A 25,851-nucleotide genomic window follows, 5' to 3' on the forward strand; every position below is an offset into this window, starting at 1 on the left:
TTTTGAGCACGTACATCTTGATATACCTCAAGAAATAAAGTTGCGAAAATACAGAAACCAAAAGAACCATTACAAAGATTAAAGATATTAGGTAGCAAAAAGATACGATCTGTTTCGTGTTTCGTTTAAGAGACCAAACAAAGGTTACTTTAAAGACATTGACTGCCCACAAAACATGAAACGGTCTCATTAATCCGTCTTTTTAGAAGAATCTCTCGACTTGGCGCAGTAGTCGAACAAACTCCCATCGAAGCATCTCCTAACAGCTTCTTTGGATAAGTAACCATTCTCGTCTTTAGCCAGCAAGTAGAGTACTCCCCACTCCATTTTACTCGCTGCCCTGTTTCCATTTTCACACACCATTAAGGTTAAGGGACAAAGCCATCAAAGAGAGGGAAACCAAATAAGGATTTGGTAAGGATTTTAATAAATCTTTTTTAAAGAAAAAACTAGATTTTGAACCGCACGACCGTGCGGGTTTTCTTTAATATTAAAATATTTTAGGATATGCAATAAAATATAATAATAAATTAATATAATTTGGCGTTATATATTATCTAATTTTATAATAATAATTGTGTGGCGTATAATATTACTACTATAAAATTTATAAATTTTGTATTTTTGTAAAAAAAAATTATTTTGAAAAAATTATTATGTAACAATACTGATTTACATAAATTTTGTTTTATTTCTAAATTTGAAATATATGTGAAAATTAAATTAAGTTGAACCTACATAATAGAGAATTTAGTGTATAGTGATTAATTAAATCAATTTAGTATAGATACTTAAATAATAAACCGAATTGGTTTTTAATTCAAGTGAATACACATACGTTAATAATAGCAGACTAAAATCTGGTATATACGATATAAATTAAGATCAAATGTTTCATCGATGGAGGGAAGTGTAAATTAATTGTATTACATGGTAAAAGCATTTAAAGATATGGCTTCCAAGTGATATAAATTTAAAAAATAACATATCATATAAGTCATAATTTATGTGCTAAATAGATAAAATATTTTATTTTTAAATTAGAAATAGAAATGAATATTTCTTTTTAAAAACATCTTTTAAAATATTTCTTAAATTTAATTTTGAAAATTAATTCAACTTAAAATTATTATTTTCATTAAAATATTATTAAAAGTATTTTATATAATTATTAATATATTTTTTCAATCAAAACTAAACTAAAATTTAGTTTCTAATTATAATTTATGATAATTAAAATTTTAAATAACTAATTTCGAAAATAAATTTTAAAAAGATTCTAAAAGATATTTAAAAGATTTTGTTAGACATTTATTTAAGATATTTATTATTATTTCAAATAATATAAAGATATTAAAAGATATTATAATTATGTTAAGTAAAATTTAATAAATTTCTAATGATGGTCCAAATAAAAAAATCACACATGAAAGAAGTCATGACTTTTATTTTAATAGTATAGATTAGATATTAAATGTAATATGAGTTTCAAGTAGATCCATTAGGTCCATTTAAAAAAAAAATCACACATGAATCAAAGCTATGATTTATGTTTTAATATATAAGATAATTTGGAAGACTGTTATATATATCTATTAACTAGAAAAAATAGGGATCTAAAACCAATGTTTCACTTAACTATGCACAATCGATTATGGGTGGAACATACCAGCCAAAGAAATCGAATGCGTTGCGGTTAGCCTCAGTCATTTGCCACAGCTCGTAACGGGTTAGCTTATCAGGCACAGTACGTGCGTACTTACTAAACATGTTCTCCAGATTTGCCGGAATGTACCTGAAAGTTTCATATATATTCATAACCACAAGTCCAAAGAAGTGTATATAATGGACAATGCGAGACACGAACCGTCCTTCTGTGTCGTAAGTAGAAGTGTCGCTTCCATGTTTTGCTCTATGGATGTTTTTGATGTAAATTGGGAAGGAGAAAGAAGGTATCCAACTCTGGTTTATGAGAAAAGAAAACATGGACAACAACATATTGAGTAGCCTAAATAAATAAAATGCTACTCTCAATAATGACATAATTTTAAAAGTTAATAACTCAATCTAATATATATTAACTTCTTTGAAATTATAGATCCTGAATTTAGAAGTATTCCTAAAATTTTAAGACTTTAGACAATAATCTCGATATCTGTTTAAAAAATGTAAGAATTAATATTTTAGAATTGGACCATGTTCACATGATTCACATGATTCACACAGATAGAAGACGGCTAAATTACTATACATCTTAACTGAGATGTGGATGAGAAACTTACAGGCAATGTGGCGTAACTCATGGTAAGATGCACGATGAATGTCAGAAAGAAACTAAAGATCACGTTGAAACCAAGTGCTCTAAATCCTGAAGCAACGCAAAGCAATGATTAATGATCTAATTATAGTTTTTTTTTTTGTTTATTTGTTCTCGAATAATACCTTTGAATGTTTCCGATGGGTAGATGATACCATCACCGTCTTGGTCAAAGAAGGCTACGTGCTGCTGAAGAACAGACATGTCCTGGTGCTTGTGTCCCCTTGTCCCGTTAACATTTTCCATGTCAGGTGCAACCATGGCTCGAGGCACATCTATTTTCAATCCATCAAAACAACAATTCAGAAAAAATGGACTGGTACAACTAATTTAACTCTCTTTTTTAATGATTAGGGATTCTTGATCTAAAGTTATGTTCATTTCCTAAAGCGAAATTCAAATCATGTTAAATCAACTATTTTGGAAAATAGATTTTCTCTAAACATAGTTGAACTTCGCGATCCCTTAGATTTGTAGTAGGTGGTCCAAGTTATCCACTATATATTATTCATCAATCATAACAGGACTAAATCCCGCGTACGAAGGAACGGAAGAGGTCTTACTGTTATAATTTTTGAACCATATATATATATATGGAAACGAGCACGAATATATAAAACGTTAATGTTTGTGGGTGGAACCAATTAACCAAGTTAATCCACTTTATAAATAATTGTGGAATTGATTTACCACTACAAAATAAATTGCAAACGCTGTGGAAGTAGAAAATAACACATATATGGACATGAAACAAAACAAAGAAGAGATGGAGAGAATGTATACGAACATGGTTTTGGGAGACGATCATCGAGATCAGTCCGGACCCTCCTCTCGGCCGTCACCGGAGCCTTTGCAGCCACTGTCGCCATCGACTCTGATCCTGCATCTGTCGCCATCTCTCTCTCCGTTCTGTATTGGTAGTGGAGAGAGTCTTTTGTGTTTATAAATAAAGAGACGTGAGAGAGAGTGCAACTGATTCCAAATAACTCGCGGGAGTTTACTTAGCCTTGAACAACAACCTCTTATGTTGACACGTGGCCCGCTTTCCACGTGTTTCTATGACTAAGCATTTTCGCTTCCTTTTAATAAAGAGAAGCACATCCCTTTAATAGTTGTTTAATACAATATCAAACCAGAAATCAAAAATATATCTTTTGAGCATGTGAGTGTAAAGTTTTTTCTGGTTTACTTTGCCATTTTTCATTCGGGTTGTAAATTTTTTTTTTTTTGACTAAAGGTTGTAGAATAATTGCTCCTTTTGTACAGCACATATTTATGATTTTTAAATCTAAATTACCTTTTATTTTAGTTAATGCGATTTTCTAAGTGCTCAAATATATTTCTCATTTTAAAACTAAAAAGTAAGCAAAAGGTATTAACAAAAAAGTAAGCAAAAAGGTTATGAATGTGAAAAACTTTACACCAAATAATTATTTTCTTACAAAACTAAAAAAAAATAAAATGATATCATCTTAAAAGATATGATTCCAAATGTTTATTGAACAATTCTCCTTATTTAATATTTCAATATTCTCCACCATTACCTAATTAATTATTATTATTTTTTAACTGTTGCCATCTTCCACAGTTTCAATTAAATTATATTTTTTTCAATTTTATTGCACTTTGACGTGGCATTTGACAAATCAAAATATACATATTTGTTACTAAATTTAAGAGAGCCAAAAATAACCATTAAGTGGGGGCCCTTTCTGGATCTTATACAACAAAGAGAAAAGAATATTCGTACTGTGTGAAACTCTCAGCCGTTGATAGACACACGAGTGGAATCCAGCGGTCAGGAAAGGTTTAAAAAACCCTGGTGGACACAACATAAGGGGAGAAACAGAGTTCTTTGAAGATATCGAGAAGACAAAATACTTAAACCCAAAAAGCCTTCTTTGATCAATCATCGTCATCAGGGCCCCTTATGTTCCGTTCCGTGCCGCCGTTGATGAGTTCGAGTACGATTCTCTTACTTAATCTCTCTTTCTCTGTAGTTTGATGGTTAGATGAAGAGGAAAGTTATCAACTTTCACATTTGTTTGTGAATTTTCAATCAAAAGGTTTGATTTTTTCGTGATGGGTTTGTTTATGATCTTAAGGAAGAGAGAGTTTATGTTAAACCCAGATCCTAGAGTTGCCTTTAGGATTGTAAAGTTTTAAACTTTGATTTGATTCTGAGTGTGCTGTCTTTACAGTGATTGATTGAAAAGTATTCTCCTTTATTGAGTTTTTACAATAGTCTCTCTGGCTCATCAAAAGCCAATATAGTGGTGAAAGTGGGGCGTAAAATTTCATTCTTTAAGCATTGATTCCATATCTTATATATGTAATGGACTTTCACTATCTAAGATGTAAGATGCTTTATCATCTCCATGATTTGTCCTCTCATTTCCTTTTAGTGTTATTAGACTGAGAGGTAAGAGTTTGTTTGTGATCTAAAACAAAACAAAAAGGGTTGGGAATATTCATATTCCTGAGCAGACTGTTTTTGACTGAGTAAAAAGGAATTTATTCAATGGTTCATCTCCTCTACCTAAAGTTTTATTCTCTACATTAACTCTCTCACTCATGCATCAAAGGTTTCCTTCATTGCAAATCCATTTTTCTCCATCTGAGTTTAGGATACTGTGTGGTGTTGTTGTGACAAAACAAAACTGTTCTTGTTCCATGACTATGGCTAATGATTTCGGATATTCAACATCTTTTTCAGCTCTGCATACTTCTGTAGAAGACAGATACCCTAACTCTTTCTATGGTTCATCAGGGCAGGAGCTGATGAACAACCACCCTGTGCCTTGTCAGGTGGTCTCTGGTGGCAACTCTGGTGGGTATATGTTTCCTTCTCCCTCCGGATTCTGCAATGTTTCACCTCTCTCAACTCATGGGAGGGCTTCCCAAACTCAGCCACCTGTTGCCACCACCCCAAGCGACAGATTGGCTATGCAGGATTGCTTTTTGGAAGCACAATCAATGAATCACCCCCTTCCAGAGTTTTCAGATCCACTTGACGAGTTCTTTGATTTTGCTGACCATGTTCCTGCTCTGAATCCACAAGCAGAGAGTAGTGACCTAAGAGTGGGCTCATCAATGGAGCTTCACGAGAAAAGCGAGTGGCAAAGTTGGGCAGATCAGCTGATGTCCGTTGACAACGGTTTGGAGCCGAACTGGTCTGAGCTTCTTGGAGATCCAAGTCCACACAATCCAACACCACCAACACCATCTTTGGATGTACCAAGGCAAGAGATGGTAGCTAACCACCAGCAGCAACAGGTGGTTTCGTTGGAGGAGCAGCTGAATGGTATAAACTCATCAGCTAGTGGAGCAGCAACAACTAAACAGCGCATGCGTTGGACACCGGAGCTTCATGAGGCGTTCGTTGAAGCTGTTAATCAGCTTGGTGGTAGTGAACGTGCGTAAGCTTTCTTTCTTCTCTCTGGTAATTATAAACAGTGGAGCCTATTTCTTTTCTTGACGTTTTTTTTTTATAATTTCAACCTCAGGAGCCACGCCTAAGGCTGTTTTGAAGCTCTTGAATAACCCTATCTTGACCATTTATCATGTCAAAAGCCATCTGCAGGTTTTGTTCTTACCCATGTGTTTATTTGTTTCTCTGCTACACTTAGCTCATTTCTTATTTATCTACTGTCTTTATATTAAAATATTTTTCTACAGAAATACAGAACGGCAAGGTACAAACCGGAGACTTCAGAAGCTACAGGTTAGGATTTCATATAGTTTAACTCTTAGATGCAAAACCGAAATTTTGGTTCGGTTCGGTTCAAAATCTCAGGCCTAGTTTAACAAAATACTTGTACATTTTTTTCCTAAGCTTTAAACCACATAGGCCTCTTAAAGAATTGGTCACCTCTCTAGAAAAGACTAAAGTCTGTATTAATCTTTGTTTCTTTCTTTGCACAGGAGAACCTCAAGAAAAGAAGATGACATCTATTGAAGATATCAAATCTCTTGACATGAAAACGTAAGTTAATTTTCTTACTGCATAACAAACTAAGAGAGTATCTGATTGTAAATGTGTTGAAGTTACTTATATGTGTTTTCTAGCTATAGTTAATTTATGTTTTCTATTTTTCTTTTACTAGGAGCGTTGAGATCACACAAGCTCTAAGGTTACAGATGGAAGTTCAGAAACGTCTTCACGAGCAGCTCGAGGTAATGATTTCTCAAAAAAAAAAAGAAACTATCCAGAAAGAGTATTAGCCTGTTGTGACTATTGGCTGATGTTTGTTTTAAATATATATGTCACAGACCCAACGAGCGCTGCAGTTACAGATTGAGAAACAGGGCAGGTACCTGCAGATGATGTTTGAGAAACAACAGAAGTTAGAAGAGAACAAGAGCTCTTCCTCCTCAAAGCAATGCAACGGCACATCTACAGAAGTTGAATTTGAATCTGGTGTTGTGACACAAATAGCGGATCAAAGTGAATCTGCTGTTTCAGTATCAAGGAAACGGGCCAGAGAAGATGAGTAGATTGAAAAACATATTGATTTGGTTGACGAGACATGTTTATTGGGAGTTAAGTTAGGTGTTCTATGGAAAACACACAGAGATGCATTAACTACAGTTTTGTTAAAAGAAAATTGTTTCTTCACAGCTTTGTGCTTTGTTCAGTTTAGGAGGCAGTTGCTTTGAAGGCCCTGCAAAATACTAACTGAAGATCTATTATTGCTTAGGGCTGAGATTTTGAACCGAAATATACAATCAAACCATACCCTAACCGAATTTGACCGAATTTATTTGAAATTTTAACATGATTAAACCAAAATAAAATAAAAAAATTGGTAGGATTTTAAAAACCCAACTATTTAAGCTTTTTGGGGGGTTAATTTGGTAAGATTTATATTGAACCTAGCTATCTGAAAACAGAACTGGATTATTCAAACTACCCGAACCCGCATGCCTTATTGAAATTAAAAATGATTGAAGAGAGCAAAACGGCTGTTTCTTATAGCAAACGTGTTCCTTAACAGATTCACAAATAAGATGGCATCAATAACACAACAACCTCTTGTCATCTAAGTGACATCCAGTTTTTCAGGATGTCAATTATTATTCCTGTTCTTGATTGGAACGGGAACTCGAGGAACTAGATTTAGGAGCACTATGATTCCTATTCTAGCTTTCTTGGCTTTCATTCTGCGTTTCTTCTCAGCTGAGCGAGTCAACCCATGTGTAATCTGACGGTATGAGGAAAGGGTCAACTTCATTGTCCTTGTACCTGTTACTGTCCTGTCACTTATCTGGCCACTACCACTGGTACCTTTAATCCAATGATCCACGACCCCTATGAATCTATGATGCTGATGGATGACTTTGCATCATGAAAAACATAGCTAAACTGATATACTGGAGAGAAGATACCACATCGGAAATATGAAAGGGACTTGAGTAATATATAAGGGACTTGGGCCAATCCACTAATTGACAATTGGTTTTAAGTTGGAAGACCAAGAAACTTATTATGGTATCAGAGCCCAGATCCTAATAAATTAAACCCCTAATTAATATTAATCCTACCCGACCGGGTATATAGGTCGTAATTGACTCGCTCGACAGAGTATAACTGTCTTAAAAAAAGTTTCCGAGATTTCTGGCCGATAAGAGCCATCATCTTGAGGAGGGACATTAGTGGATTGGCCCTAACCCTTTAATTTATTAGGATCTGTGCTCTGATACCATGTTAGATTCGGGTTTACTATGGACTTCCAACTCAAAACCAATTGACAATTAGTGGATTGGCCCTAACCCTTTATATATTACTTAATGTCCCATTGATTTTCCAATGTGGGATACATATCCCTTAATATAAAAACAAAAAAAATGAACATTTTGGGTTTCACAAATTTTAAAAAAACCGTAGATGATCAAGTAGCTAACACATCTACAAAGTTCAGACAAACCAAGAAATAAAAACATCAGCATAGTCGATTGCATTACAAGCGATGAGATTAGACGATTCTTAACAAACAAGCTCCAAAGATTCTGCCCAATCACTTTGCATTTTATGTTACGCAAGATTTAAACAATATGATGAAATAATAGCATTTGCACAACCTTCAACTTCTAAAGTTTTGTTTTCTTACTCTTATTCAATCAACACTGGCTTTGGTGGATCATAACAAGAGAGTGAATCCAAGGAAGCTTGACCTTTATGAACTCATAAGGGAGCCTCCAGCAACTCATCCCTAACCTCACCACTTCCATTCATTGAAAGCCTTATGTACTCTCTATGTGCAAAACGGTCCCACTCTGTCAACGTAGGCTTCTCACGCTCATGTTTCCGTTTTGAAATGTTATAAGAGCACCCCGCGTCAAGAAGCACCAAGGTTAACTATCATTCAGACAACAAGTAATGGATCATGTGTTTCAAATGCCATAAATTTGTTAAGATTAAACAGCATGTTGTAGATGTCCCCAGAGAGCTTGGAGCCCTTCAGGTCAGGCATGGTTATATAGCTTTTGAGACTGACACTCTCCTATAATTTACTTTAAATACTAAAATGGCTTGAGCATATAATAACCACAAAATCATGAGACATAGTGTTTCAACCTCTGGTCCGATCATATCACTAATCTTGCATAAGACATCCTCAAAAAGAACAGCCTCTTCCTCCATGCACTCCTTCCAACGCATATATCTGCTCCTCATAAATGAACTGCATCATGTCTCGTAAGAATCCCATTCCCATCCAAGTCTACGTACTTAAACCTGGTACAATACATCATTATCTCAGATCAAAATGCTATCTGTCTGGATCCTTGCCTACAGCTTACCAGTATTCTAGGCTAGGCACTGATGATTTATCTTCTTCCGCAAGTATGAAATACACAAAATCCTCATACCCCATCGTCCCTTCAACTTTGCTTGTGACCTGAGTAGCAAACCAATGTATGATCAGTAAAGAGAACTAATAACTTGGAACAATAAAAGAACATAAAATTAAATAAATCTTAAATATATTTATTTTGATACTAAAATTCAGTCATAATATTAGTTTTGAGTGTGAAGTTGATTTTTTCAAGAATTTTGTTAATTGAATTTTTTTCATGATTTTTTTTTTAAATCAGATTCAAATTATATTTGATATTTGAAATATCATTTAATAAAACTTGTTTGGGTTTTTTACAATTTAGAACGAGTACAAATTCGAGATTTTGGCTATGGTTTGATTTGAACCTCGGTTCAATTAGCAATGTCAAACAGAATATTTAAGTGTGAATATTAAATCTAAGAAAATCAATTGAATTTGAAGAAATTAAATTTTTAATTAATTTTGATGTTATTTGGTTATAAATTTCAGTAGTTTTTTAATTGTATTATTGGATTAGGCATTTGTAATCACTTTTGTAAAATACTTAAAATTATAGTGTTATTAAATTTAGCAATTTTGGTTTTATTAGATATTAGTGTTATTCTAATTTTGGTGTATTTTGTGATAATAAAAATTTATTAGAACTCTACTACAAACATGCAAAAACCCAATAATGTTTTCAGATTAATATTTAAATTATTTGTATATCATTTATATAAAAATATATTAAATCTTATTATTGATCACTATGATACAATTGATTTTATAATAGATGTACCTGTTTTAAAATTTATTTTTAAGATATTCATAAACAAATTATAAGAATAATTTTTATTATTTTGTATCTAAATTTAGTGCTCTATATTTTATCTTGGTTTTTATTAGCTAATATCATATAAAATTAGCTAATATTATTTTTTTGTTAGTCGAAATTTTATTCTATTTTTTAAATGATTTTATATAAGATATAAAATAATACTTATCAGCCTTTTTCATATACAAAGAATTAAAATGTTCATAAAAGAAATTTATTTTTCTTAAATGTGTTTATATTTTTTAAAAAAAAATTAAAAACCTAAGAAAAGACAAGTGCATTAAAAACCATCATAAAAAAAGTAATTTTCTCGTTATCTATTAGTTAAACTAAATTATTTCATAATCAATAAAAAATTTGAACTGTTTTGGAGGATATATTAGTCCTAAGCCAAAATTAAAAATGAAAAATACAGAGACGCAGTAATCGAAGATTTGACGAGAAAGATTAACAAAACGAGTGGCGTTGCTCTCCTCTGTTCATCATCTTCCTCCTTAGCTCGTCTCCTTGTCTATTTATAACAACACACAGAGTTCCTCTCCGTCCTTCCACAAAGTCCTCACCTTTATCTCCCCCTCTCTGCATTATCTCTTCTTCACCGTCTCGAAGCTTTCTCAGGTTAACTGATCTAATCCCGGTTTGGTTTTCTGATTTGGTTAGTGTTTGAGATTGCAAGATTTTGATATCTTCTCTCTCTCCGTGTGTGTGCTTCTTCTGTGGATCAGATTACCAAAGTTCTGAAACAGTTTTGTGTATATATAGTAATATAAAGATTGTACATTTAGCCAATTTGCATGAGATCTGACTGTTCCAGACTTGTTGGATTTGCTTTCATCCCTTCTCATTTTGATTCAGACATTACAAAGTTTAAGTCTTTATTGTTCTGTCTTACTAGATTTTTATTTTTGTCTCTTCCAAATTTTTGATTCAGACATTACAAAGTTTAAGTCTTTATTGTTCTGTCTTACTAGTTTTTTTTTTGTCTCTTCTTATTTTTGATTCAGACATGACAAAGTTTAAGTCTTTATTGTTCTGTCTTACTAGTTTTTTTTTTGTTTTCGTCTCTTCTAAATTTTTGATTCAGACATTACAAAGTTTAAGTCTTTACTGTTCTGTCTTACTAGATTTTTGTTTTGGTCTCTTCTTATTTTTGATTCAGACATCACAAAGTTTTAAGTCTTTACTGTTCTGTCTTACTATATTTTTGTTTTTGTCTCTTCTTATTTTTGATTCAGACATGACAAATCTTAAGTCTTTATTGTTCTGTCTTACTAGATTTTTGTTTTGGTCTCTTCTTATTTTTGATTCAGACATTACAAAGTTCAATTCTTTACTGTTCTGTCTGACTAAATTGGTGTGTAGAATGGCTGCAAGCACCAATGGAAGTGCTGACTATGGAGCCTACACATACAAGGACCTCTCTCGAGAACTCTACTGGCCTTCTCACAAGCTCAAGATATCAATCACCGGCGCTGGAGGTTTCATAGCTTCCCACATTGCTCGCCGTTTGAAGCACGAGGGCCATTACGTCATTGCCTCCGACTGGAAGAAGAACGAGCACATGACTGAAGACATGTTCTGCGACGAGTTCCACCTCGTTGATCTCAGGGTCATGGAGAATTGCCTCAAGGTTACCGATGGCGTTGATCACGTCTTTAACTTGGCTGCTGATATGGGCGGCATGGGTTTCATCCAGTCCAACCACTCGGTTATCATGTATAACAACACCATGATCAGCTTTAATATGATCGAGGCTGCTAGGATCAATGGGATTAAGAGGTTAGAATTGAGTTTTTACTGAGCTATTGGTGGTTTTTAATGTAAACAGAGTTAAAAAGATTGGAACTTTTGATGTGGTTGTTTCAGGTTCTTCTATGCTTCTAGTGCATGTATCTATCCGGAGTTCAAGCAGCTAGAAACTACTAATGTGAGCCTCAAGGAGTCAGATGCTTGGCCTGCTGAGGTTTGTGCCACCCTGATGATGATTATCCTTCCTTTTTGAATAACTAAAAGGTTTTGGGCCCGTAGGCCCGTACATAGGCCCAAACCATTTTAAATTCGCTTTCTTTTGGAGAGGAGACCCTTTTTGAACCTGACCTCTTAGACACCTACTAGATGTCTATCTATCATTCATATGAAGAGTCTTTAATACTTTGATTTATGATGTTATATATAGCCTCAAGATGCTTATGGTTTGGAGAAACTTGCAACGGAGGAGCTGTGCAAGCATTACAACAAAGATTTTGGGATTGAGTGCCGCATTGGAAGGTTCCATAACATTTACGGTCCTTTTGGAACATGGAAAGGTATTACAAACAAAACAAAACAGTTTCCAGGAACTATTCTTTGCTTTACCATCGTGTTTAATATTGGTAGGTGGAAGAGAGAAGGCTCCAGCTGCTTTCTGTAGAAAGGCTCTCACCTCCACAGATAGGTTTGAGATGTGGGGAGACGGGCTTCAAACTCGCTCTTTCACCTTCATTGATGAGTGTGTTGAAGGTGTACTAAGGTGAAGACATTAGCTCCACATTAGAAATAATATAATTTGTATCAATGTTCTAAAAATCGGGGACCTAAACGAAATGATATTTTAAAAGAAAAAAATCGGTCTAAATGCTCAAAAATCACTTTAGGTGCCTCTCTAATCAATAAATTTCATATAAATTGTGTAACTACCGCATAGCTATTTCTTTGAACATTAATTTGAATGTTACAACGTTGTATTAATCTTCCTCATGGTTGTGTGTTTAGGTTGACAAAATCAGATTTCCGTGAGCCGGTGAACATAGGAAGCGATGAGATGGTGAGCATGAACGCGATGGCTGAGATGATTCTGAGCTTTGAGGAGAAGAAGCTACCGATTCACCACATTCCAGGACCAGAAGGTGTTCGTGGCCGTAATTCAGACAACAATCTGATCAAAGAGAAGCTTGGTTGGGCTCCAACAATGAGACTGAAGGTACCAAAAAAACTTTATTATTATTTTTATTCTAAGTAAGCTCAAAGATAGGATGAGAGTTTGACTGACACCTTATGTGACTCGTGGTGGATCAGGAGGGGCTTAGAATAACTTACTTCTGGATAAAGGAACAGATTGAGAAAGAGAAAGCCAAAGGCAGTGATGTGTCGCTTTATGGATCATCAAACGTGGTTGGGACTCAAGCACCGGTTCAACTTGGCTCACTCCGTGCTGCTGATGGAAAAGAGTAAATGGCTCAAAGCTTAATATATAATTAAGGTCAGGGAAGTGCTTAATATATACCTCTAAAGTAAGCTTTTTAAGCAGTAATAATTGTTTTGGATTTGAGTGTCCTCTTCTGCTGCTGATATTTCTTGTTCAATTATTATTTTTTGGTTGGAAAAACATTTCCTGTTAAACTAGATTATACTATGTATTAAGTATATATTATTGTGGTCCAGATACAATATTATTGTGGTCCTGATACAATATTTTTCTGTCATCTTTATCAATAATGTCTCAAGACCATATCTTCACACATCTCTAGAGATTAGAGATTACTCACCATTCTTTCTCTTCTCTCCACTTCTTTCTCAGCCAAAACAATCACACGTTACTATCCCCATTGATTAAATGTTAAACATTCCACACTGATTAAGAGTAAGATTAACTAGGAAAAGTCACATGGCACTCTCCTTTTCAAACTAGCTTATGTGGTGTGCTATTTCTAGGTGTATTCGGATTTGATTATATGTTAGCCTGACATAACTTCGTATATTATTACGATAATCATCGTATATTATACTTTGTGATAAATATGATTAGTTAGAGATAATGTTTATCGGTTTGATAAGCCGACTTATGTGATGTATATATACTTTGCCTTGACCACATTAATAAAACAAATCTTATAGTTAAATTCGATATCCTCTTCTACATGGTATCAGAGCTTACGTTCATTCAATAAAATTTCTAGTTTTGTGTTGGTTCTTTTGTTCAAAGTTCGTCAGTGACAATGTCAGGAGATGATCCTAAAGATGATTTAACTTCAGGATCAAGTGTAAAAACCAGCGAGAAGGCAGAAGTTTCTCCTCTAACGCCATATAGTCTTCACAGTTCTGATAACCCTGGTGCGTTGATAACTCCGGTCATGTTGAACGGAGAAAACTATAATCTTTGGGCAAACGAGATGTTGAATGAACTCCAGGCCAAGCGTAAGGTGGGGTTTGTTAATGGAACGGTGAAGAAGCCTTCAAGTGAAAGTTATGACTATGAAAATTGGGTGGCAGTTAACTCAATGGTTATAGGTTGGATACGTACGTCTATAGATGTTAAAGTAAAGTCTTCGGTTACTTTTGTTTCTGAAGCAAGTCAGTTGTGGTCTGGACTCAAACAACGTTTCTCCGTGGGGAACAAGGTTCGGATTCATCAGATAAAGGCGCAACAAGCAGCTTGCAGACAAGAAGGACAATCTGTTCTAGAGTATTATGGACGGTTGTGTACTTTGTGGGAGGAGCTAGCTGTCTACAGACCATTGCCGATGTGTACTTGTGGTGGTGCAGAAGAAATCAGACAGGAACGTGATGATGACAAAGTACATCAGTTTATCATGGGGCTAGATGATTCGCGTTTTGGAGCTCTGTGTACTACTCTCATTGGTCTGGATCCACTACCTTCAATTGGTGAAGTTTACTCAAAAGTTATAAGAGAGGAGCAAAGGCTGAACGGTGCTCGTGTTCAGGAGCAGCAACAAGATGCGTTAGGCTTTGTCACACGCCATTCTACTACATCTGATGAGGCTCAGAATAGCTCTCGGTCAGACTCTTTGATTTTGCGTAACAAAGACAGAACATGCTCACATTGTGGACGTTCAGGTCATGAAAAGAAAGAGTGCTGGCAGTTGGTTGGTTTTCCAGACTGGTGGGTTGATCGTTCTGAACGTGGTGGTGCGAGTAGAGGACGGGGAAGGAGCGGACGCGGTTCTAACAGTGTTGGACGCGGTAGAGGTCTTGCTCCTGTAGCTCACGCTACAAGCTCCAATGCATCAGCGTTTCCTGAGTTTACACAGGAGCAATGGAAGGTTCTTTCTCAGATGATTCACGAGAAATCTAGTGCTGACAAGTTGTCTGGTAAGGCCAAGTTTGGTGATGTTATTCTTGACATCGGGGCCTCCCATCACATGACTGGGGATCTCTCGTGTCTGAAGGATGTAGTGTCTATTCCTCCGTGCTTTGTTGGATTTGCGGATGGCAATAAAACTTTCGCAATGAGCATGGGAACCTTTCCATTATCGAAGAAAATTTCTTTGAACAGAGTCCTCTATGTTCCCGCTCTAAATTGCACGCTTATTTCTGTTTCGAAAATCTTGAAACAAACTGGTTGTCTTGCTACCTTTTCTGATACTGTTTGTGTGTTGCAGGACCGTTTCTCGAGGACTCTGATTGAACCGGTGAGGAGCGTGATGGGGTTTACTTTCTGACGGATGTGGCTACTGCGAAGGTTCACACTGTTGTCGTCTCTACTGATCAGACTTTGTGGCATCAGCGGTTGGGGCATCCAAGTTTTTATGTGCTTTCTACTTTACCTATGTTATCATCGTCTGTTAGCTCTAGTCCTTGTGACATTTGTTTTCGAGCTAAACCGACTAGAGAAGTGTTTCCAGACAGTTTTAATAGATCAGAAGAGTGTTTTTCATTAATTCATGTTGATGTTTGGGGCCCTTACCGTGTACCCTCTACTTGCGGAGCAGTTTATTTTTTGACAATTGTTGATGACTTCTCTCGTGCTGTTTGGACTCACCTCATGCTTGCAAAGTCTGAAGTTCGTGTGATCCTTCCAAACTTTCTTACATACGCTGAAAAACAGTTTGGGAAAACTGTAAAAACAATCAGAAGTGACAATGGGACATAGTTCATGTGTCTCTCATCTCTGTTTCGAGAAAAAGGAAACATTCATCAAACATCCTGTGTTGGCACACCGCAGCATAATGGAAGGGTTGAGCGTAAGCATAGGCACATACTTAACGTGTCTAGGGCTTTACTTTTTCAAGCAAGTTTGCCAATAAAATTTTGGGGAGAGGCGATTTTAGCGGCGGCATATTTGATCAACCGGACGCCTACTGCCTTACATAAAGGACGCTCACCATATGAGGTTCTTCATGGTCGTAAACCTGATTACGATATACTTCGTGTCTTTGGTTCTGCGTGTTATGCGCATCGTGCTGCAAGAAACAAAGACAAGTTCAATGAGCGAAGCAGGCTCTGTGTCTTTCTTGGTTACCCCTTTGGCAAGAAAGGATACAAAGTGTATGATATAGAACGTGATGAGTTCATCGTGTCTCGTGATGTTATCTTTCAAGAGAATGTGTTTCCTTTTTCACAACAAAGTTCATCACCACCTCCTTCAGTGACTCCTGTTGTTACGTATGATGAAGATTGGCAGTTTGAAATGCCTTCAGAAGTGAGGGGGAGCGATCTGAATATCGCTACTGAAGCTGGCGAAACAGGAGTTGTTCCAGTACATACTGAAGTTGTCTCGATTGGTGACACTGGAGCTGTCGATACTGGAGTTATTGACACTAGTACTGATAATACTCCAGCTCAGGATGTTGTGGTGGCAGAGATAGAACGTGTTGAACCAGAGGGGATCTCAGAACAAGTTGATAGTGTTCCTCCTTCAGAAGCTAAAATTGTTCAGGCACAGTCAGTTGAACAACTTGGTAGAGGACAGCGTAAATCGGTACCGTCGGTTCGTTTAAGGGATTTTGTTACATACAATACGACGGCGTCACAGTCACAAACCCATCACGCTCCCTCCGTCTCTCTTTCACAGTCCTCTACGGTCCAAGGTAATACAATTTATCCCTTGACAAATTATATCTGTGATTCTAAATTCTCACCACAACACCAAGTTTTTCTAGCTGCAATCACAGCTGGAGTTGAGCCAAAGCATTTTAAAGAAGCTGTTGGTCAAAAAGTCTGGGATGACTCGATGACAGTGGAAATTGTAGCTCTTGAAGATCAGCACACTTGGGACATTGTTGATCTTCCCCCAGGAAAAATAGCTATTGGAAGCCAGTGGGTTTACAAAATCAAATATGACGCTGATGGAACAGTACGGCGTCACAAATCTCGTGTTGTGGCTATGGGAAATAAGCAGATTGAAGGACAAGACTATAAAGAAACTTTTGCTCTTGTCATTAAAATGACTACAGTTCGTTTGCTGCTTCGTCTTGTGGCTGCCAACAACTGGGAAATGTATCAGATGGATGTTAACAACGCTTTTCTTCATGGTGATCTCGAAGAAGAAGTGTACATGAAGATTCCACCTGGTTACCGTCATACTCATCCCAACAAGGTGTGTCGTCTCCGCAAATCCTTGTATGGACTCAAGCAAGCTCCTTGATGTTGGTTCAAGAAGCTTTCTGATTCTCTGTTACGGTTTGGATTTGTTCAGTCTTATGACGATTACTCTCTTTTCTCTTATACACGAAAGGGGATTGAGCTACGTGTTCTTGTTTATGTGGATGATTTACTTATTTGTGGTAACCACAGCCATATGCTCCAGAAGTTCAAAGAGTATCTTGGGAAGTGTTTTTCCATGAAAGACTTGGGGAAGTTAAAATATTTTCTTGGCTTTGAAGTAAGCAGAGGTCCGGAAGGTATTTTTGTGTCTCAACGCAAGTATGCGCTAGACATTGTTACTGATACAGGCAATCTTGGTTGTCAGCCTGCAGCTACTCCACTCGAGCAAAACCACAAGCTTGCCATTAGTACGAGCCCTGTCTTAACAGATCCAAAGAAATATCGCAGGCTCATGGGACGTTTGATTTATCTGGTTCACACTCGACCAGAGTTGAGCTACTCAGTTCACGTGTTGTCGCAGTTTATGAAATAGCCTCGCCAGGATCATTGGCAAGCTGCTCTTCGTGTTGTTCGGTTTATTAAAGGTTCACTTGGACAGGGAATTATGTTTAGTTCATCGGCTGACTTGTCTTTGACAGTGTTTTGTGACTCTGACTGGTCGTCATGTCCTTTCACCAGGCGGTCTCTTAGTGCGTTTGTGGTTATGCTTGGTGATTCTCCGATCTCGTGGAAGACTAAGAAGCAGAAAACGGTGTCTCGTTCTTCCGCTGAGGCCGAATACAGGTCTATGGCAGCTGCGTTGCGTGAAGTCAAGTGGCTTCGGAAGTTGTTAAAGGGGTTGGATGTCGAACAAAAGTCTACACGCTTCTTCTGTGACAGTAAAGCTGCCATACACATAGCTTCTAATGCTGTCTTTCATGAGCATACCAAACACATTGAAAATGATTGTCATGCTGTTCGGGATGCGGTTCAAGCTGGTCTGATTAAGCTTCACCACATTTGGACTCAAGATCAAGTTGCTGATATACTCATAAAGGCGTTGGGGCGTGCACAATTTCGTAACTTGTTGTCCAAGTTGGGCATTCATGATCCTCATGCTCCAACGTGAGGGGGAGTATTACGATAATCATCGTATATTATACTTTGTGATAAATATGATTAGTTAGAGATAATGTTTATCGGTTTGATAAGCCAACTTATGTGATGTATATATACTTTGCCTTGAGCACATTAATAAAACAAGTCTTATAGTTAAGTTCGATATCCTCTTCTACATATATACATCAAAAGATTTCAAAAGTTACCAAGCAACAAGCACAATATTTCCGTTTAAAGACACTATTTATCATCCATAGTCAACAATAATTTCAATCAGACCAAATGGCAGAGACAATGTGGGGTTGTGGATTCGAGCAGCTGCTCAAAGACCGTTTTGGAACGTGTCTATTTTGCTGTCCCTTTGTCAGCGGAAGTCTGGCTCTTTCCCTAACTCTATATTCAACGGTGCTGCCATTTACACCCCTGATATAGTGGGCTATAGGGGGTGATTGGTAGTTGTTGTAGGTGCTGTCCACAGCCCTATTTATTTCTAAAGCACCAAATTCAGAGCAATCAAGCTTTAAATTTTTTTTTTTGAAACCACAGCTCTTGAAATAACCTACAGCTGTACAAGTGCTCTGCAGAGCCAAATATTCAAAGCGATTTTTTAGTGCTTTCCATAAAATTCTACAGCAATAAAATCTAAAGCCACAGCAAAAAAATCTACAGATTTTTTTCTACAGTAAAAATTTCAAAGATACAGTCTTTACCAATCAGACTCATAAAAGTCCTTATGAGCCTCATAACTCATATTTGAAAAGCCCATGAAAAAATTAAATAGATACTTCTACATGAACAAAAGATGTAAACTCTGTCCATCACTACCATGATCATCTACGTTAGGATGTACAATTACATTCCAATTGCCTGGTTACCTTTTTTTTCCTCTCCACGCTTTCCATTATCTTGTTTCTTGTAAGATGCTTACCAATAGAACTCGTAATTTAGATACTTTAATACTGTTTGTTGTTTAATGTTTATAAAATCTATCTAGATATTACTTTCAAAATCATTACACAGAAATAATGTATTATATTCAAATTATTAACGAATATTCAAACTATAGTATCTACAAGACAACTTGCAAAACCATATCCACACCAAACTATGAATACTTGGAAAGTCCAAACATTGTGGACCAAGAAGATATTGCTCGTGTAAAAGCATGCACAAAGACTTCATGTGGTTCTAAAGGAGGGAAACCTAATAGGTCCCATGAAGTCTTGTTGCTTGAAAAGCGGTGCCTATTATATTATCCAGAATGAATGAGCCATCACTTTTCATGTTGCCCCATTTACACATCTCGACAAGAGGTTTGGCACAGGTGCGCCATAAATGCAACAATCAAATTGGACCCACGAAATGCAACTTGAGTTTTGATAGATTCTTATCCAAAAATGATATCTTTAGTACATTTCTCTAATCTAACTTACCTCAAAAAAAACTATATCTTATGTCGCTCTCCTCCTTATTTAGTTATTTGTAGAATGCAAATGGGAATATTAAATGGGCCCACGAAAACAACGACGCCAATCAACTTCCCATTATTTAATAAAATACCCCTATTGCCACGTCAGTCTTACTTGGATTTGACCCCAAAAAGCGTTGGAAAAATATTATTTAATCCAATAAGGCAAAAATATTCACTACGTGTAAGTCTGTGATGGAATCAACGATATTACTTAAAGCCCCTCAAAGTCTTATTTTTGTTAATCATCTGTTCCGAAGTATAGTTTTGATTAAATAACCCAATGCCGCCCAATTCCAAAGTGTATTCAAATAGTTTGAAAGTTGGTGTATGTAATATTCGTGTATACAACTAGCCAGTTAAGTATTTTATAAACAAATTTTTAGGTTTTTTTCATGTTATCAATTATGATATTAAATATAATTTCTTAACTGAAAAGAGTAATTTAGAAACTGTTTGGCTAATTTTAGTTAAGTTGAAAAGATTTACTTATTCCAAATTTTCAAAATAAATGAATAACTTTGCATTTATCTGCCTTTACTGCATGAAAATTATAAAAAAATACATTGAAAAATACAATAAAATAATCTCTCAAAATATTTATTAATTGGTTTATATTAACTAAACTGAAGCAAAAAATACATCACTTGAAAATTGAGATATATATTCATTACAAGTTGCATGGATTTTTCATGGTAGTGGAGACACGACATTTGAATACGTAAGTTTTATAATCATTAACTTTTTACAAGGGTTTGCTCTCGAAAGAGTTATAAAAATCTGAACCCTCAATTAATAAAAATAATAATCAAAGACCATGTGTATTTGCATATCTTAACTATCTTGATCTTTACATGGAATCATATTTTTCTCATCCCTTTTGCCCAAAAAAAATTGCAATGAGAAATATAGGACTTTATAGAACGAATCAAAAGTATTTGGTGTGAATAAGAATACACTATTCTTGTCGAGGCCTTGGGAGGTAATCTGATAATACGATATGTCTTACAAATTAAAAAAAAAATGAAAAGAACACATTAAATGGAAAAGACTGACCAATCGGATAAGAAGAAACTTTTGTAGGAACAAGAACAAGAAGTTGAAACCCCAAAATGGAAAAGACTCTCTCTGTCGAAGAAATCTCCTGCAACCATCTTTGGTCGGAGCTGGCCGAAGAGACCAATGGAACAACAGCGAAGGGGGTGATGAACCGTAGTGACTCCGAGTGGGCATTCCAACGCTTCATCCAAGAGTCCTCCTCTGCTGGAGAAGCTGCGTATGGCGTTTCCGTCTCTGGACCTCCTTCTCCGAGTGTTCCTGTAGATTCAGAGGAATACAGAGAGTTTCTTAAGAGTAAACTCAACTTAGCTTGTGCTGCTGTCGCCATGAAAAGGGTAAGCAACTAAGTCTCTCTCTAGTCTCTTCACCCTTCAGTTTTAGTAGCTTCTTGTTTAGACTAAGTTTCAAAGTTTCGATTTATTAGTGAGAACATGTTCTGAAGATAAGAAGAGTAAATGGCTACAAAATCAAATGATAGGATCCAAGAAAATCAAACCTTTTATCATTTGACTTGTACTAGAGTCTAGAACTAAGCTTATTTTGTTCTTCAATTAGAGTCTTGTGATCTTATATAGGATATGATTTGAGTCTGTGAAATTTATATTTTTCTTTTGAAAATTGATTTTGAATTGGAAAAATAAAAATTAAAAATTTGCTATTTTCTTCCCTAAGATTTTACACTATTTTTGATAATTGAGTTGTTGTGTTACTATGTGAAACTTGATAGGGAGTTTTCAGCAAACCTCAGGATACATCTGTTAGATCTGAGAATGGTGGAGCATATACATCCACTGCTTCAGACCAAGGCTCTCTTGCTTCTTCCAAAGGTTTTTTTTTTGTAATTCCTCAAACAGTAATCTAATGTTTTCTGAATTCATTTACCTATGAGATGAGCCCTTTAAAGATGCTTTTGATAGTTATTGTGTTTGTTAAATGCGTGCATTAACAAATGCTAATGGAACCAATCTATATGGTTCTCATCTGCAGCTACACCAGTGATGAGCAGTGCTATAACAAGTGGATCTGAGCTCTCTGGTGACGAAGAAGAAGCTGACGGTGAAACTAATATGAACCCCACCAATATTAAGCGTGTCAAAAGGTTTGGATTAATATGTACTATTGCCTCTCAGAAGAGAAAATCTTGCTTGAAAATGATTGTTTGTTTATCTGTTGTAATTACAGGATGCTCTCTAACAGGGAATCGGCTAGGCGGTCCAGAAGAAGAAAGCAAGCACACCTCAGTGAACTTGAGACACAAGTATGTTACTCTTCCCCTCATTTGTTTCTTTCTTTTTCACCTTTCTCAGCTCACTTATTACAATCTCTCTGATAGGTTTCACAGCTGCGTGTGGAGAATTCAAACCTCATGAAGGGTCTCACCGACGTAACTCAGACCTTCAACGACGCAGCTGTAGAGAACAGAGTTCTCAAAGCCAATATCGAGACGCTACGAGCAAAAGTAAAAATCCATTTTCCTAACTTAACAGACTATAATATGACTCTGTTGAATAAACATGTTTTTTTTTTTAATTTTGCAGGTGAAAATGGCTGAGGAGACGGTGAAGAGACTCACAGGCTTCAACCCAATGTTCCAGACTATGCCTCAGGTTTCAACTGTCTCTAATCCTTCAGAGACGTCAGGTTCTGTAGACACAAGCGTTCAAGTGACCACACCGGAGATCAGCTCAGGGAACAAAAACAAGGCCTTGACCGGATGCAAAATGAACAGGACAGAGTCGATGCGTAGAGTTGCGAGTTTGGAGCATCTGCAGAAACGTATTCGCAGCGTTGGTGATCAGTAGCTTGTGAATAAAAACAAACTTGTTCTGTAACATTGTCACAAGTGAGATAATGAGACAAAGGTTATATGTTCTGTATATATGTATTCCCTTGTGGATTGCTTAGTTATCTCTACTTCTGTTTTCCTCTTATGTTCAATCTTATCTCCAACATCTGCACCATCTTGTAAATACTACCAAGTTAACAAAAGAAAACCAATCTCAATCTTCATCAATATTATGTAGTGAATGATGCTGAGGTAGTGTAAACCTTATAATGTAAATATTTATTAAGCTACAAAAGAAAAAAAAATGAAAAATGATAATTTGAATTGATTTGATTTTTATTAAGTTTTAAATGATTTTAAGTAAAATGATAATTTACTATGATTATTGTTACATCATTCTAAAATCTCATCTAAAACTATAAAATTTGGATTTTGTTTTTCTTAATTATGAAACTCTACCAAACATTCTTAAATGAGTACGAAAAAGATTCTAAAATACACAACTTAAAATATATTCAATAACAATAAATTTAAAAGTAGTTTATCAAATAACAATTTTAATAACACTAGATTTTTGAATATTTAAAAATCATGTTTGAATAACTGTCATTTTAATACAAATCACCTTAAACTTTGAATACACTCCCTAAATTTTCTAAAACTATTTAATTCCTGTTAGTGAACTTAGTAGAATTAATCATGTTTATCTGCAAATTTGATAATAATAAAACATTTGCTAGTATCAATATTATTAATTCAGGATCACTGCTAATATTTACCCTTACTTTTACATGGCATATTACTTAAAATGCCATTGTATTTTCAAAAAATAAATACTCCTCATTAACGGTAGAATGGTAATTTGAGATATGGACTAACAAGTAACCACGAAAATCGTGGGTGGGACCGTTACATATATACATCGACTATTAGACTAAATTAAAAATATTCATTTGTTTATTGTGCTGTTATTTATTATCGGTTTCTTTCCAAAATATAATGAAACACCAAACCAATAACATCGAATTTCATCTTTATATTGGTATGGAAATTTTAAATTTCAACCGACCCCACTCATCAATTTAAACAGCTTGACATGTCAATATTGAATAATTAAATAATTTATTAGAGAATATATCATCAACCAATAATAAGCATCAAGAGTTAAATAATTTTATGTACAATTTTATAAATTCTAAACATAAATTTAAGTAAGTATTCATACAAAATAACATAGTTCATGGGTTTATAATATATATTTTAAACATGGTATTAAAAATCTATCTTATTAAATTAGAAACATAACAGCTTCTTTTAAGTGAATTTTTACGGTGGATCTCATATTTTAATACACAAAATATATTAGACATTAGAATATAATAAAATTCACTGAGCAATTATGTAATAATTGTTTTAAAAAAATTAACTTCATAATTCACAAAAAAAATCAAAATACAAGTTTTATAGCAATTTTTGCATTACAATAAAAAAATTACAATCCGCGTTTGCAAAGGAATAAAAATCCGTCCGCCCGGGCGAGTGATGATCTAGTTTTCCTATTAATTTCTACTTTTCTACGTATGAGATGAGTTTTGTACTGCATGTAGAGTTGAGACAATAAGAAGATTAATTTAGTTTCTATAACATTTCTGAATATTTAATTGGATAAAAACTCATAGAAAACACACATAACATCAGAACCAGAAGATAGCAGTAATGGCGACAAATGTTGCGACTCTTTCTTCTCTCACAGCAGTTTCTTTGCCTCTCTCATCATCTCGCTCTTCCTTCTACTACAACTGCTTCACTGTGACGACTCGACCATACACCCGTTCTCTAGTGGCGTTCCGACCGGAGCAGAGGAGAAATGCACTAACTTGTAATGCTCTGTTTGGTCTCGGTGTCCCTGAGCTAGCTGTGATCGCTGGAGTCGCTGCGTTGCTGTTCGGACCTAAGAAGCTTCCTGAGATTGGCAAGAGTCTTGGCAAAACCGTCAAAAGCTTTCAACAGGTTTGCTCATTATTAGAAACACTGGTACAACTTTGGAACTTGAAAGTTTCAGTTTTTTTTTAGCTGCTACAGTTTTTGATGCGTCTTCTTCACTAGAACCAAAGAATATGAATGCAGTTTATTGTGCCAGTTCATGTGAAAAGCTTGTGGACTGTAGTTTGAATTGATGTTAAAAGGTCTATTAAGGAGAAATGTGTTTTTTGGAAATTTGGAACTTGAAAGTTTCAGTTTTTTAGCAGAAGATTAATATTTTGATTTGTCTTCTTCACTAGAATCAAAGAAGAGGGTATGAAATAATGGAATTTACTTTGCCAATTACTTTGTCTTCTTCAACAGGTTTGCTGATTATTAGAAACACTGATCGAACTTTGGAATTTGAAAGTTTCAGTTTTTTTTAGATGCTCCAATATTTTTATGTGTCTTCTTCACTAGAATCTCAGAAGAAGATGCGATTGTGCCAGTTCATGTGAAAAGCTTGTTGCTAGTAGTTTGAATTGATGTTATAAGGAGAAATGTGTTTTGAAAATTTTTATGTTTTCAAGTGATTTAGTTCTTCTTGTATGGGTTCTGTCTTGCTGTTGTGAAACAGTTCACTATGACACAGTAAGATTTTTAAAACAAATGTTGTTATGTTACACAAGAATATTAGCTTAATTATATTTCTATAAAACTTACTGCCAAGTGTTGGTTCTTCCGAGATATTTAGCTTCTACTTGCATATTTTGTGTTCCTTTTAGCTCGTGTTTTATATCTGAACTTGATGCAGGCTGCAAAAGAGTTCGAGTCTGAGCTTAAGACGGAACCTGAAGACTCTGTTGCTGACTCATCTCCGATAGCAATGAGCAACAAAGCAGAGGAAAAACCTGAGGTTTCCTCAAGCTCCAAGGACAAATGTATAAATATGACAAGACTTTAGGCTTTGCTTTTCTTGTAGCTACAACAGTTTAAGAAATGAGTTTAGATCAAATACTCTTTTGTTCAAGGAAGCAGAGTAGTGTTCCCTATAAGAATTGGTTCCATGATGTTTGAATCTGTAAAGCTCTTCTTCTTGAGAACCTAAAATAAAGACTGCACAAAATAGATTGAAGATGTAATTCTAATGAAGACCAAGGAAATGGAAAGAGTACAGAGAGCTCT

General features: G+C 35.4%; 5 protein-coding genes across 8 annotated transcripts; 4 read left to right on the plus strand and 1 right to left on the minus strand.

Moving 5' to 3' along the window:
* LOC106382502 (peroxygenase 2) lies at positions 1-3,391 on the minus strand. The gene is made up of 6 exons (XM_048747970.1): positions 3,105-3,391; positions 2,443-2,592; positions 2,283-2,368; positions 1,868-1,962; positions 1,670-1,795; positions 1-340 (listed from the first exon to the last, which is right to left on the minus strand). Exons 1-6 carry the CDS (start codon positions 3,211-3,213, stop codon positions 190-192), a joined length of 717 nt encoding a protein of 238 aa, XP_048603927.1. The 5' UTR covers positions 3,214-3,391; the 3' UTR covers positions 1-189.
* A 768-nt stretch (positions 3,392-4,159) lies between these two features.
* LOC106382499 (protein PHR1-LIKE 1) lies at positions 4,160-6,937 on the plus strand. Of its 4 annotated transcripts, none has more exons than XM_013822527.3 (7): positions 4,160-4,281; positions 5,034-5,732; positions 5,824-5,900; positions 5,996-6,041; positions 6,242-6,302; positions 6,424-6,493; positions 6,590-6,937. In XM_013822527.3, exons 1-7 carry the CDS (start codon positions 4,248-4,250, stop codon positions 6,812-6,814), a joined length of 1,212 nt encoding a protein of 403 aa, XP_013677981.2. In that variant the 5' UTR covers positions 4,160-4,247; the 3' UTR covers positions 6,815-6,937. The 4 variants fall into 4 exon arrangements, with proteins under 4 accessions (XP_013677981.2, XP_013677982.2, XP_013677983.2 ...); XM_013822528.3 differs by having other exon boundaries at positions 4,168-4,281; positions 5,088-5,732; XM_013822529.3 differs by lacking the exon at positions 4,160-4,281 and adding an exon at positions 4,290-4,383 and having other exon boundaries at positions 5,088-5,732.
* A 3,428-nt stretch (positions 6,938-10,365) lies between these two features.
* Positions 10,366-13,431, plus strand: LOC106382501 (GDP-mannose 3,5-epimerase). The gene is made up of 7 exons (XM_013822530.3): positions 10,366-10,588; positions 11,333-11,749; positions 11,837-11,933; positions 12,147-12,276; positions 12,347-12,479; positions 12,722-12,929; positions 13,025-13,431. The coding sequence occupies exons 2-7, from the start codon at positions 11,334-11,336 to the stop codon at positions 13,178-13,180; spliced, it is 1,140 nt and encodes a 379-aa protein (XP_013677984.1). The 5' UTR covers positions 10,366-10,588; position 11,333; the 3' UTR covers positions 13,181-13,431.
* A 7,455-nt stretch (positions 13,432-20,886) lies between these two features.
* On the plus strand, positions 20,887-22,849 carry LOC106382498 (basic leucine zipper 63). The gene is made up of 6 exons (XM_013822525.3): positions 20,887-21,253; positions 21,646-21,745; positions 21,906-22,017; positions 22,101-22,176; positions 22,252-22,377; positions 22,457-22,849. The coding sequence occupies exons 1-6, from the start codon at positions 20,972-20,974 to the stop codon at positions 22,718-22,720; spliced, it is 960 nt and encodes a 319-aa protein (XP_013677979.1). The 5' UTR covers positions 20,887-20,971; the 3' UTR covers positions 22,721-22,849.
* Positions 22,850-24,343: 1,494 nt separating this feature from the next.
* LOC106382497 (sec-independent protein translocase protein TATA, chloroplastic) lies at positions 24,344-25,808 on the plus strand. The gene is made up of 2 exons (XM_013822524.3): positions 24,344-24,714; positions 25,481-25,808. Exons 1-2 carry the CDS (start codon positions 24,421-24,423, stop codon positions 25,628-25,630), a joined length of 444 nt encoding a protein of 147 aa, XP_013677978.1. The 5' UTR covers positions 24,344-24,420; the 3' UTR covers positions 25,631-25,808.
* The last annotated feature ends 43 nt before the right edge of the window (positions 25,809-25,851 follow it).

Source organism: Brassica napus, chromosome C2, assembly GCF_020379485.1.
Source record: "Brassica napus cultivar Da-Ae chromosome C2, Da-Ae, whole genome shotgun sequence".
Classification (NCBI taxonomy): Eukaryota; Viridiplantae; Streptophyta; class Magnoliopsida; order Brassicales; family Brassicaceae; genus Brassica; species Brassica napus.